Source organism: Anneissia japonica, unplaced genomic scaffold (genome assembly GCF_011630105.1).
Source record: "Anneissia japonica isolate Jap-2015-1 unplaced genomic scaffold, ASM1163010v1 scaffold1430_len515961_cov162, whole genome shotgun sequence".
Classification (NCBI taxonomy): Eukaryota; Metazoa; Echinodermata; class Crinoidea; order Comatulida; family Comatulidae; genus Anneissia; species Anneissia japonica.
In genome coordinates, this window is record NW_022693412.1 from 265,736 (window position 1) to 279,980 (window position 14,245).

Sequence of the window (14,245 nt, forward strand, 5' to 3'; positions counted from 1 at the left end):
AGATGTGTATAAGAGACAACCTGTATCCATTAGAGTGTACACTCAATATTAGCCTACCAAATTTTGAAAAGCATATTGATTTAACCATCACCCCTGATTTTTACGCAAAAATGTTAACGGCAGTAGTAAAACTTAACAACATTGTTTGCTTAAATCCTAAAAAAGTAGAAGATATTTTATGTCAACAATTATGGGAAAATAAATTCATTACATCAGATCGAAATTGCCTCTATTCCAGTAGCGCAAAGAAAATGGGAAAACAATTTCATTAACAAAGATATAGATTCGAAAAATGTATGGAATAATAAGGTAAACTGTATGCGACATGTCTCAAAAGTCGCACAATTTAACTTTAAATTGTTACACCGCATTTTATCATGTAAGAAGAGACTTAAAAACTGGAATTTAGTCAGTACCGACCTATGTGATAAATGTGAGAATGAAATCGAAGATGAAGAGCATATGTTAGTTAAGTGTAAAACCATCCAATTTGCCAGAAGCAAATTTAATAATATGCTTATAGAATGTTTTCAAAATCATGAACAACATTTCTTAAGCTTCTTTACAATAATAACCGGAACCAACAACAAACTGGTAAACGAATTAACTTCGTTGTTCACATTTTGTTTTAAAAAGTCATGTTTTATATGTAAAACTCCTAAAAAAGTTGAAAATCAAACATCTAAGATCATTTGGAATTTATTTAGATTAGAAGTAAAAATATTAATATCAAATGAATACTCATGCAACCCAAATAAGGCAGAAAGGAAGTGGAATAACGTTAAACAAAAACTTTTAGAATTTGTCAAGTAAGATAAGTCTATACAATATTAATCTTCATTTATTTGAAGTATAAAACCTACTTTTACAATAAAATTTCTGTATAATTCTTCATTACCAAATTTATGAATTTAAATATAAATAGGATCTAACAATGTGTTAAAAATCTGCAATATCAATATCTTACAAATGTATTATATTCGCAATAGTGACAAATCATTTTATTGTTCATAGCTTTTAATATCAATTTTACTTTTGAGATCTCAATATCATTATTATTAATGCAGCATGGGCCAACGTTTCTTTTTCCCAATTATATTTTTCCACTATCGCATTTTATGATTTTAATAATAATAACTCGCAATATACTTGGTGTATAAGTACTATAAGTTTATTATAGTTAAGAGCTATTTTTATATTCACATTACACCTCTATATTATTTACAGATCTAGAAATTTCCAATGTAGCTATTTTACCATTATAATACCATATCTTATTTTGCAATAGTTTGAATGTAAATCCCCGTTTAATATAAATTTTACCGATTTAGTTTATTATTTTACTATATCTAGGCTCATAGAGCAAGGTCTAATTTATTTCGAAATATTATCACATTTTATCGCAATCTGTAAAATAATTATATTCTCATTCATATATTTATTAACTATATTTAATTTGTGCAGTATCTTGAGCTATTCTTATAGTATTCATAATGTTTGAAAATATTTAGAATTATAACATATTGTAACAGAAAGACTTAATAAAATTGGGCTGCCCCCACGAAAGAGAAAAAAAAAATAGATCACGATAACATAGGCCTAATGGATGCAGGTTAAGCAAATAATAATAATAATAATAATAATAATAATAATAATAATAATAATAATAATAATAATAATAATTAATAATAATAATAATAATAATAATAATAATAATAATTAATAATAATAATAATAATAATTAATAATAATAATAATATGGATGATATATACTAAAATAATTCAGATAAAAAGCGGATAACAGTATGTGATCGAAATGAACAGAACATAAATAACTGTATAATTACAGTGGTGGTATATAAAATATAAGCATTATGTTCAATGTATGAAAAAATAAACTATATTTAATAATGAAAACAATGAAAATATCTGATATATACATAAGATTAAAATACGCTGGTGGACTATGATAAATATGATAGAAATAAATATAAAAATATATGGGCCAACAGGGACGGTAGAAAGAACTATGATCGGTAAAAAGTAAAAACATTATGAATTAGTAGAATCGGCATGAGGGAAATGTGTATTCACTGATGATACCAAGGTCTTTATTAAGACCAAAAATGTGTGTCTTATGTTTGAGAATGAGTTTTAGTTCAGATTGGCATCGTTCTTTGAGATTTAAAGTTGCAGGCAATTAGTTCTCACCGAATGTCATTGATATTATGGCGAGATGAAATGGTCAGCTACAGGCGATGCCATAGCCAAGATTGTCAAATAGTGTGTGACAATATCAGGGTGGACCCACTTTATGCGTAAATTCCAACAATGTGGACCCATTTTACGCAAAAATATGAAAAATCTGGACTCATTTTCATAAATTTTATCCATTTTAGGCTAAATATGAGAAACCTGGACCCATTTTACAAAAAGTGGACCACCTTTATGCTTAAAACTGCATAATTTGGACCCATTTTTTAAAATGTGGACCCATTCTTTGTGGACCCATTAAACAAATTGTGTGGGACTGTCCCAACTGTCCCAATAGCTGGCTACGGCATTGGCTACAGGGAAGCCGTCTGTGGTGCCTTTGCGGATACCACCGGTTTCCCCGATGTAGGTACCATGGTCACATTTGGAGCAAGTGAGAAGGCATATGACATTAGAGGAATTACAAGACATGACAGGAGGATGAATGGTATGAGAGGAATAGGTAAGTTTAATGTGAGTTTCAGTGATGAGTAATTTGCAGATCATACATCATATGGTTTGTTGCATATGTTAGATTTTTATAGCGCTTTAACACCAAGGCCTCTAATCGCTTCACATTACTACCCCTGGTCATTGGATTTAACGCCTATGGAACACAAACTCAAGCTCCCTGGGGGAGTATTCCATAAAGTTGCAGCAGCATTAGCGGATCTGGGGGTGGGGAAGTCGGGAGTGTCCTGACCCCAACCCCCTTGAGCTGCCAAGCAAAAAAAAATTCGAGACCGAACTTTTCAGGACCTGAGCAGAAATTGTGTTTTTTAAACCTTAAAATACAAATCATTATGCAAAACTTACCCTTATTATTATTATTATTTATTCGGCATCAATGTATACAAAAAAAACATACAGACTTGAACTACCATTTACTGTACACGAAATCGCAGTGTGTTCTAAAAAGACAACAGGAAAAATGCCACTCAATCATGCCACTGGTTCCTAATGGTGAAAAGTTTTTCGTCCGTTCGCAATCTCTGTTGTGGATGTAACAAAGGTAGGCTTAGCACAGGGCTTAACACTCAGTAGCTAAAATCCTCACAGAAATTGTGCCAGAAATTTTGACAGGGGACGGGCCAGGGACTTTTTCACTCTTGTTATAATTTCTCACAAAGTCTTCGCAAAATACCCCATAAATGCTGCAACTCCCCACACTTGTGCTACCAAGTTCTTGAAAATATACCCCGTAAATGCACAGTACCTCCCTGTATAGTGACCAACACAACTCTACATGTAAATAGGTCATTTGATTGTATGCAACTATTTAATTTCTTTTTCTGTATGTATACACACATAATAAGCCTAGGCCTATTTACTGTAATAAGAATGAGAAAATTTACCTGACCGTTTTCAAGAGGGGAAAAACGTTGAATTTTGAAGAACTTAAAAGTTATTAAAAGACACCTCAAAAGTCATGAAAGCTCATTTCCTGCCGTCTAGGAATCAAAATTTTCCTGGATGAGGACCCCTGGACACTTCCTTTCATTTTGGGGATTTGGAAACATTCTGACCCCCTCCCCTCCAAAATTGAACCCAGATGAACCCCTGAGCAGCTACATAGCGCATTTTGGCATTTAACTCTACCATGGTGACCGATACATCCAGAAAAGTTATGGATTGATGAGAATGTTCAGATGTAAACTTAATATGGGAATGGAATAGGTTTACATGATCAATGAATTTCTGAAAGTTTTCATCTCCGTGTTGCCATATTATGGCGATGTCGTCAATGTAACGCCGGTAGAACACGAGGTTTAAGATGGAATGATGAAATGAATTTTGATTCAAGGATGCGCTGGACATGAAAATATTGGCATAATTGGGGCTTTGTCCCCATCGCAGTGCCCTTTTGGAGGTAATGTTTGTTATTAAAGTGTGAAATTATTGTGGGTGTGGATAAAATTAGTAATGGTTATTATGTCATTAATATGTTCATGAGAAAACAAGTACCGAGGTAAAAATGTCGCAAGTGCTTGAAGACCTTCATCATGGGGGATGTTACTATAGAGCGAGGATACGTCCAAAGTGACCACCTGAATTGTTAGGGAGAATTGGGATAACTTTGAGTATGTTGAGGAAGTGGGTGTATGGTGAGGTAAAGGTATGAGAGGTTGTAACCTGACAAATGCTCTGTAGAGTGCCTATAGCTGATATAATCAGTCTACTGGAAGGATAATCCTATGTGTCCTGACTAGACAGTTTAGCCTGTTCAGGCGGAATATCTACAAGACATTAGGAGAGAGAGAATTAAATTTATCGGATAGAAGCCTAGGGAGTTTGTGAAGTTTCAGGATAGTGTAGAAAGTAGAAGGACGAGGGCTGAGTGGAATAAGGTCCTTAAAGTGTTATATAACTTATTGCAAAGTGAAGTCAGTTCATTACTGTAAAGTTCAGTGGGATCATCATTTAGTAGTTCATAAAATTCATGGTTAGAACTTAAGTTGGGTTTCGACTCCTACTACGTAGTCAAAAGTGTTTATTATGGTGGTTGTACCGCCTTTATCTGCTTGCTTGATTATGATGCTTGGATTTTTGTTGAGATCTATGATGGCTTTGTGTTCAATTGTAGTCAAGTTGTCCTTGGCTGTCTTTCCTATCTGCTCATTGATGAAGGCATTGAGATGTTCACAAATGACTCGATAAATGGGTTTTTACTCATGGGAGGTGTCCATTGGGAAGTGAGACTGGCTGGCTAGTACGCATGAGTTAATAGCTAGGTTCACATGGGATTATAGCCAGATGAAGTAGCTGATCTACTTGCCAAGTTAATTGGATTAAATCCACTAATCGCGTTCGACGTTAAGGTTAGAGCGAGATATTTTGACTATTTTTCGAAATTCGGAAAACACATCATTAGACAGGAAGTACAATCGCATGGTGGGTAATTACTTTTTCACGCGACTAGTTTATGCTAGATCGAGAATATAGGCGTAAGCTAGGCCTAGGTCTCGGCGGTTGATTAGACTGGCCGAGGAGTCCAGCTGGAGGGTTTATACTGGGTTTTCCCCCAAGTATTTCGTTTAGCGCGTGGTAGGCCTAGTGTGGGCATGCCTATTTCGGGTCATCCCTTATTACATTGGCCGACCCCTTGCCCATCCCACGAATAAAAATGTCTCTCACAGCCTTGTGGTCTGCTCTTAGATTTTTCAACCTTGTCACAACAATTGCCGATGTTATGCTATTGTGGCCTAAGTCCCACATTCTCTCTGCTATCCTTTCGTGGACACCAGCCTTCTGACGGTACAATTTATCTTCAACTTTTTCGGCGATTTCTGGCTCCCTCCAGATATCTATTAAATCACATTCCTGCGCATACGTCCAGAGATGGCGTTTCTTTACTTAATTTATGGCCATCATTTGCAAAATAAGACTTGTTGAAATTAAAGTACAGTACACAGATCAGGGAGAATGCGTCAATTCTGAATGGTGTTTATGATAGCATGGAAGCATGGAAGGTCACTTTGCTTCAATTTGATTGGTGTATTCGTGACCTGTGGCCACCCGCTGTTTAATTGTTTACTGCCTTTAGGCTGGATTAAGAAGTTAGTCGACATAAATTTACTCGACGGGCTTAGTCGAGTTGTGGCCTTCATCTCGCCATACTTGAGCGGTCATACTCAAACTTATGGCGAGACTAAAATTATCTCGTCATAGTTGGATATGAACAGGGCTAATGTAGTTGGTGGTACCATGATTGTCCTTGCTCTTAAAATGTGAATTGGTTAAGATCTGAACACAGATTGACAGGATCTGGTTTCTTTAATGGACAAAATGATAGACCCTTGTTGAGCAAAGATCGTTCTCCTTCAGTGGGCTTGTGATCAGAAAGATTAACAAAGTTGTTATCCTCGGATGCCCCTTGGAAAATGGTTCAGGAGTGTAGAGGGTTGATTTTGGCACAGTGATTTCTTTGCCGGCAAGGTTAATAATATTCTTGGTCTTATATGTTTTACTTGTTCGATACGTTTTCCGTCGATATTGATAATCAGGATATCTGATGAAGGTATACTTTATTCTGGTTTCTAATTTGCATGACTTTTTTTTTAACTGAATTTATTTTAAACTTGTTTCCAACATACCACTTACCAATATTATTAGTTGGTAATTTTGTATTTAATTCATCAACAATTCATCGAGTACTACGAAAAACATCATTTATGAATAACAAAAACAAAAATTGAACTCAAGACATTAACTTGTATGCCAATTCTGATCTATTTAGGGGTGACATTTTACTATTTGCTTCCTTAGAGCAAAGGGGCCAAGAAAGGCAGGGGAAGTATTAGGGGGGGGGAGGGAGCAGAGAGAAAAAGAAAAGAGAAAAAAAAAAGAAAAGAAAGGAAGAAAAAGCAATACTGATCGCCCAAAACGGTTAATTTCGGGCGTCTAGAAAACAAAAATTTCCCTGGCTCTCCTAGGGTAGCGCTGTCTCGATCAACCCCACTTTTTGTCCATCTTTCGTTCCCCCCCCCCATTCGGAAATCTCCGGATCCCCGCGAAGAGAGTATGAACTCGATATAGCATTAATAAGATCTGGGCCCCTACACGGTGAAGGTTGAGTGGTACTTCCTGAAAGCATACTGGTCAACAATTATAAGGTCATTTTCATTGAGATATGTAATAATTTGATGATAGAATTGCTTTTCACAATTTTGGCTACGGCATACCACTGAGATTGGTCTACAATTGTTAGGACTTTGTTGCATTTACCTGCAGATGGGTGTAACCATTGAGATTTTCCAATTATTTCGAACCATACCTTTAAATAATGATTTATTTATAATGGAACATGAAGATTTCGTGATATAGCGTGATGCAAATCTAAGTAGCCTTGGAATTATGAACATTAAGGTTACTATTTTCAGATAAATGCCAGACTCTTTTCAATACAGTGAGATACAAGTACCGTAAAATTTAGTGTGTGAATACTTAGGTTCTTTCATTCTGGTCTTCTTTAATTGAGTTTGAAATTTCTATTCCTATATTACTAAAACAATCGCTAAAATTTTTCACAATCAGGATATGGATGAATATTGTTTGAATTTTGTTTTTCCCTTTAAGTTCATCATTTTTATTCCATAAACGTTTGGTATCATGTTTATTTTGTTTTCAACTGATTTGGCTTTTCAAATTTTCTTGTGTTGTTTCTAAGTGAAATATTTATTTAAAAGTGTTTGGTTGCTATGTATATCAGATTAAAATGTTCCACCTTGATAATGGTCAAACATTGTATAATGATGTCATGTGTGATCCATTTCATTTTATTTAGCTTAAGTACATAAAACTATTATATACAAGATAAGGGTTGACAATCATTCAATGGTTAATCCGATAAATTTAAAAAAAACATAAATAAATATCGAATGTGCTTTTTCTTTTGGTCATTAGAAGTAGAAATGCATATTATGTCAGTCCAGTCAATAGCTGGCTCTTCAAAGATGCCCTCTGAAAACATCTAAAAATTAAACATTAAAGCAAATCTGAAGAATTATTGTCAAAATAGTATACAAAATTGGAGGGACTTCTGCTTCTAAACTAACCCATCAGTGGTACACATCTTAGTTGACATGCAGTCAATTTGCATGCGTCAAGAGCCCCAACTGGTACTGTTGAACCAGGGCCCCTCACAATCCCACTGTGATACAGTGCTTAACCTGCAATTATACCCTTCTAAGTATTAAGAAAAATAATTGTATTATATTGTTGATATGAATTACCAGTAAGATTTTTAAGGTATGAGAGTGCAATTTCCCGGGCGCCTAGAGATACATATTCTCAAAATTTTTTTCAAATTTTATCTTTTTTTTTTTGGGTTTTTATGAATAAATAATAGCTTTGAAAGCTCTTTTATTAAAGGGTAAAACTAGAAGATATTAGTTATGTTCAGGAGTGCATTATGACAAAATTAATTCATATGTGACCAACAATGGAATGAAATTAAATTGTAATAAGTCAGTTTTACGATTATTGGTTTTAAAATTGTCACCTACTCAAATCCAATGAGTGCATCCTTAGAATACAGAAATTAAGCAGAGTATCTTACATCAAACTATTAATGATTCATTAATCTGGCAGCAGATAAATGTTGACTATCTTATTAAAAATGTGGACTTTCTTCTTAAGCAACTCTATATAGACCAGACTATAATTGAGATAGGTGCCACTTGGAGAAGTAGATATTCTCATATGGTTTTTCTAGACCAGATTTTTATGGGGACTCAGAATACGTGAGGTAAATGGGCTGTAACCTGAGAACTTTCGTGTGAGGGCACTTTTTTCAAAATGGAGGCCAAAATCCAATATAATACATAATATGGGTAAAATAAGCAATTAAGGGTTTATTTCACCAGATTTTAAGTATGTAATGATAAAAGTGAAGTATAAAATTTCAGAAGGCAACTGAGGGCGCCTTTCAAAATGGCAGCAAAAAAAACCAAAAAAACAGCAGCTTCAATACCCTAAAGAATTTTGTTTAATTTATGAAACATGAATGTAATAACTGCTGTTGACTTTTAAAACCCAAAATAACGTATTTTAGGGTGGTAAGCTTCCTCACTGTTGACGATGAAAGCAAAGACACCCCCTTAAATTAGCCCTTCTCTGTTTTGAAAAATGGAAATATCACTAGAATCAAAAAAAAAAATTCCAGCTTTCTACAGATATAGAGTGGTTTTTCATTATTTTTATATACTACACAAGGTATTCCAGAGGACCACACAAACAACTACCATAATTTTCATGTATAAAGAAGGCATTAATTCATTTATTACATATTTATCCTCTGTAACCCTATGTTCAGCAATATTCTCAGGTATTGCTAGTGTCACTGCAATCTGAAAGTCTTTATATTCATTATGTATAAACAGTTCTTCAACAGTAAGGAAAAGTTGCTGAATGACAAGTTAAATATTATACACAAGGCGATGTGTGTCAGACTTTAAATACACAAAACTTGCATAGCAATTGTTTTCAGCTTTGTACCAACCTGTAAAAACATAGTAGTCATTAGCACCAAATGTTAATTACCTGTTTGACCTTGTAAGGCCGAAAAAAGGTTGGGGGTGGGCAGGATGGATGCGGGATTTGGAGGTAGAGGTGTGTAAGAGTCCACACCAGCTCAGCCCCACCATGGTTAAGACTGAGGCAAGAAAATGTTGAGAATAAGGACCTCTAGGCCTATTAAATAAACACCTAACTTAGCCCTACCATGGGAGTACATGGTTCCCTCATGATGCATGTGACAGATAAACTATTATTTTCTGATACAGATTGGCCTTATCATAGTATAGATATTATCATAATATAGAGCAACATAATTTGTGGTATCGAAGTGACACTTCAAATCAATCAATTTGGTTACTTAAAAAAAATATATTTGCATTTTCAAGACCCAAAGAAAAAGTGATCCAAAGTTGTTAGGCCTACAATTATTATGGGAAAAGTATATTTTGTTCGTCTCTTAATTTTTATAGTGTTCTAGTCTATTATTTATGTGTTTGGTACCTTACTGAACTTAACCATGTGGAAAATCTGTTTAGGTAGGGCCATGTGACATGAAGTACGTGTTACATGGCTTGTGTTAAATACTTGAGGCCACATACTGGTACACTGGATTTAAATAAAAAATTAGCTTGTTTTGGATTAGGCCTACGGTACTGTGCTCCCCTCCTTCTGGACTTCTTTTTTTCTCTCTTTATTCTATCTTTATTTTTCAGGGGGCTGGGGTAGGCTAGCCCCATGCTTCCTGATCTGCTTCTCATGACAATTATTGTTTGATAATGCTTATTTATATTGGCAGAGATTCATTGGAACTTCGATGAAAACATTCATGATTAAGCACGTAACCTATACACGCTAATGAAATGACTATTTATGCATACACTCTAAATACATTGCATTGCATGCAAATATTCAATTTAAAAATGTGTATGCAAATAATTAGTTGATTATATTGTTAAATAGTTGCACAGTAAATTTTTACCCTGTTTAATAATTAAATACAGTCATTTCAGCCTTCACAATTATCTTTGGATAAATACTTGAGGCCACATACTGGTACACTGGAGTTAAATAAAAAATTTGTGAGTGCAAACACTTTGCAGAAGGGGGCCAACATTTTTTTGCCCTGGTCCCCATGACTCATCGTCACGCCACTGGTTTAAAAAATATTATGTTGTTATAGTAAATGCCTTGGGCTTAATTTCGCAAATTAATTATTTTAAAATGTGCCAAACTGTACAATGTGCAATCAGAACATATATTTTTTATAGCATTTTATTATAAATCATATTTGGCAACTCATGTATAAAATTAGCATTGTAATTTATATTTCAATTTTATTTTCTTTGTAATATTGTATCTTGTGTTTATTTCACTGATGAAAAAGAATCTCAATACATCATGATATAATATTGAGAATAAAAAATATTGTAGAGAAATTTATGAAATTATGAATATTCATTGCAAGAAGAGATTTTAAATTACTATATACAGATGATAATAATAACAAAATAATGAGAATAACAGTGGCAATATTATGACAATAAAAGAATAAATATAACTTTCAACAAAACAATGCAGCCTCATACAGTAGAATAGGTGCATGTGTGCTGAATACTTTAAATGCCAATTCATTGTGCAATGCAAGTTGCACAACTTCACTTAAACTCACTCTCTCAAAATATTTCATATTCTTAAATATTTTTTCTAAACAATAGTTCCTAGGTGCAAATTCATTTTGGTGATAAACAGGTTTCACGTAGGGTATAATTTATGGCGATAATAGTTAATCATGGTATTATTTTCTTTGCTAATTTTTCAGGTCATGACATACACAGGTGTTTAGACTAAGGTGAAATTTAATTAAAACTCCATAGTTACATATTGCCAACAAATTTCACTTAGTCGTGGTAATGAACGTTCTTGTACTGGATTATGCTGCACTAATTTGATTTATAACTATTTGCTGCTTGCTGCTAGCTCTAATCATGTTGTTTCTCTTCAATTTAGGGAGCTCATGGTTATCGCTTCATGGATTGATGGTGGTCTAAGATGTAATGTTGCAGATTGCCACAAATTAAGAATTTGGAGTAAACAATGGATTCAAAACATGCCTTCCTGTCACTCAACACTAGTGATTTTAATGTCTTGATTTTAGACATTATATAAATTCAGTTTACATATTTAGGATTTTATTACTGGTTTACAAGCTATCACTACATCAATTTCATTTGATAAGTGACATGATGAAATACTAGAGTTGTGTATTAAATTGCACCTAATTCTTTTTTGACTTCTCTTAAATGCCACAGTCTACAGTAATGATTTCTTTACAAGATAAATTAATAGGGATTGAAGAAAAGTGTTTTTACAAGATAAATTTATAAGGATTAGAGAAAAGTGTTTTCGATATCAAATTTAATTTCATTTGTCCATTTATCAATTAATGTTATGTTATACAATGCTTTGGAAAAAATGGTTTTACAGAAAAAACTAGGCTATAGGTAGCCAATATGACAACACAACCAAACAAATAGGATCTTGGGTTTGAATCCAATAGAAAAATATTTTTTTCTCAAATATTATTTAACATCTTTATACATACCTAAATTGCACAAATGAGCAATGATATTGGTGATTGAGATATTTGTGTTTCACTATATCAATCTTAATTTCTTATTGATATTTTATAATGCAGTATTTCATTTATAGATTTATTGTTAATGTAAAAAAAACATGTAGTTTTATAATTCCAAAACAAGTTTGTGAGATCGATTAATTAATAACATATTTACACAAATACTTTTAAATCTCTTTTCATTAGTTTGATTATTCAGATGCAGTATCTTTGAAATAGATAAATACATAAATATTTATCATTAACAAAATATTGTTGTGTTATTTAAATTTAATTCTATTACGTTGTTAACAATATACCACCATTATAAAGGAGCATTGAACAATAAATACCAACAAGTATAGGAATTAAGATGATAATTAAGATAATTTTAATAATTTTCAATTCCCTTACTGTATATGGGAATAAAATATTACTGGTAGCACTTTACTAACAATTTTACCATGCAATCAAAATGCTGGCGAAAACTTGTTATTACTGTAGTCAATAAAGTGCTACCAGTGTTTTTATTTCATACATCAACCGGACTAACAGGCTCTCTATCTACAATTTTATTTTTTTTCAGCAATTTTCATTTGGGGCTGCCTGTGGTGCAAATCTTTTTTTAGTGGGAGGGGGTGTGTACCTCTAAGATACGCCACTGTTGAGCTCACATTATTGTCTGTGCTAAGAAAATATTTTATCCACAATCGACTTAGCAATTAATGTACTTATTTATCACGCTGTGTTCAAATTCTAAAAGCTGCAGAATTCCATCTCAGCTTAGTGCTCAAAATATGCCATCAGCTTTAATACTTTATTTGGACAATTAAATTTCTTTATTTTGTCTCATATTTTGCTTGTATTATAATGTATGGCATAACATGTTGTTCAAACACCTAAATCCACATTTAGGTAGGCTTAAAAATGATTTGATATTATCATTGATTTCTTTATAACACTTTATAGGCCTATACTTTAGACTTGCTCATCATTGATTAATTAATATTATAAAATTAAGAAAAGAATGTTTTCAATGTCTCTTGCAAGATTTAATGATAGTTAAAAAGTTCATTAAATGTTGCTACACTTTGTATGTATCTTAATACCAATGATGACTCACTTTGTTATTGTATGCCATCTGTTCAAAATTTTACATTGACGTCACATGTTTCAGGTCAACTAATTTACATGTTGTGGCGATTGGTTGAGATTTGACTGTACACCGATTCTCCCCAACAAGATAAATAAGATATCATCTTGCGATATTTTCTCAATACTGTTAAATTGTGGGCCCCCAATAGAGCCACTGTCTTATTACATTACAGCCACTCTTGTAAAATGTGCTTAGCTGCTGTTCATTCTACATCTAGAATGATGCTAGTTTTGATGCTAATGAATCTAGTTTAGATGCTTACATTTACCTTGCTCATTTAACATACAGCTATAAAATTTACTTCAATTTAACCATTTACTCCCCAATTTACAATATGCTATTATATAGGCCTAAATACTTTGGGGGTTTTTTTATAATATAAAATGATTAAAATTTCAAGATATTTTCTGAAATATATTGTAGATAGATTCTGGTGAGACTTACCAATGGTTGTTACAACTGTAAGAGAGAAAAGCATTGATCCAAAGAAATCCCATTTTCCACGATCCTGACTGCCCATAGTGCCGTTTTTTGCATTCGTCTTCATATCAAATTTGTTCAATTCATGAATAGCGTATTTTTGCCAGTCTGTGTAGTTTAGTTCAGTGCATTTATTGTAGAATGATTTTAGTAACTTTGTCTTCTCCATCACCATCACATGCTTGAGTCTTTGCTCTTCAGGTCCTTCAATTGCTTGAAAGACGATAGCACCAAGAAATAAATATCCAACAAGAATTGCTGTTAGTCCCACATACGAAAATAACCACTGGATAAACTTTCGGAAATAACGCATGAATTTCTCCTTTCTTGAAAGGTGGTAGGATGGTTGGACCTGATCCTCAACCTCCATCATTCTATAGCCATGTTACATTGTCTGGTGCGATTAAAAAAAAATCCTTTTCAATATTTGCCCTCCGATTTTATCAAGCTGAGTAAGCCTACATTTGGCCTCTGTCTTGTATGCAGCCCAATGCTCTGCAAATAAAATATAATAACAGGTCGGTTTGACGGTATGCAAGGGGTAGGGACGTTCAGTTGGTTCAATAAGGTGGATTGTCGATGATTTCTGGGGGTTGTTGGCGACGTTATATCGCTCGCAACTGAAGGCCGAGCAGGTCAGTTGGCGGTATTTAGCCTACAAGGGGTAGAGGACGGTCAGTTGGTCGTGCAGACAGGCACGTCTGGCGTAGAAAAATATGTTTTAT

At 33.6% G+C, this 14,245-nt stretch overlaps 1 protein-coding gene across 1 annotated transcript in view; it reads right to left on the reverse strand.

Moving 5' to 3' along the window:
- LOC117100725 (potassium channel subfamily K member 16-like) overlaps nt 1–14,245 on the reverse strand; it is a 51,248-nt gene that overhangs the window by 10,373 nt on the left and 26,630 nt on the right. The window contains exon 3 of the mRNA XM_033240517.1: nt 13,485–14,015. Coding sequence (XP_033096408.1) covers nt 13,485–13,893 — 409 coding nt within the window. The 5' untranslated portion in view covers nt 13,894–14,015. The remainder of the gene's footprint in view (nt 1–13,484; nt 14,016–14,245) is intronic.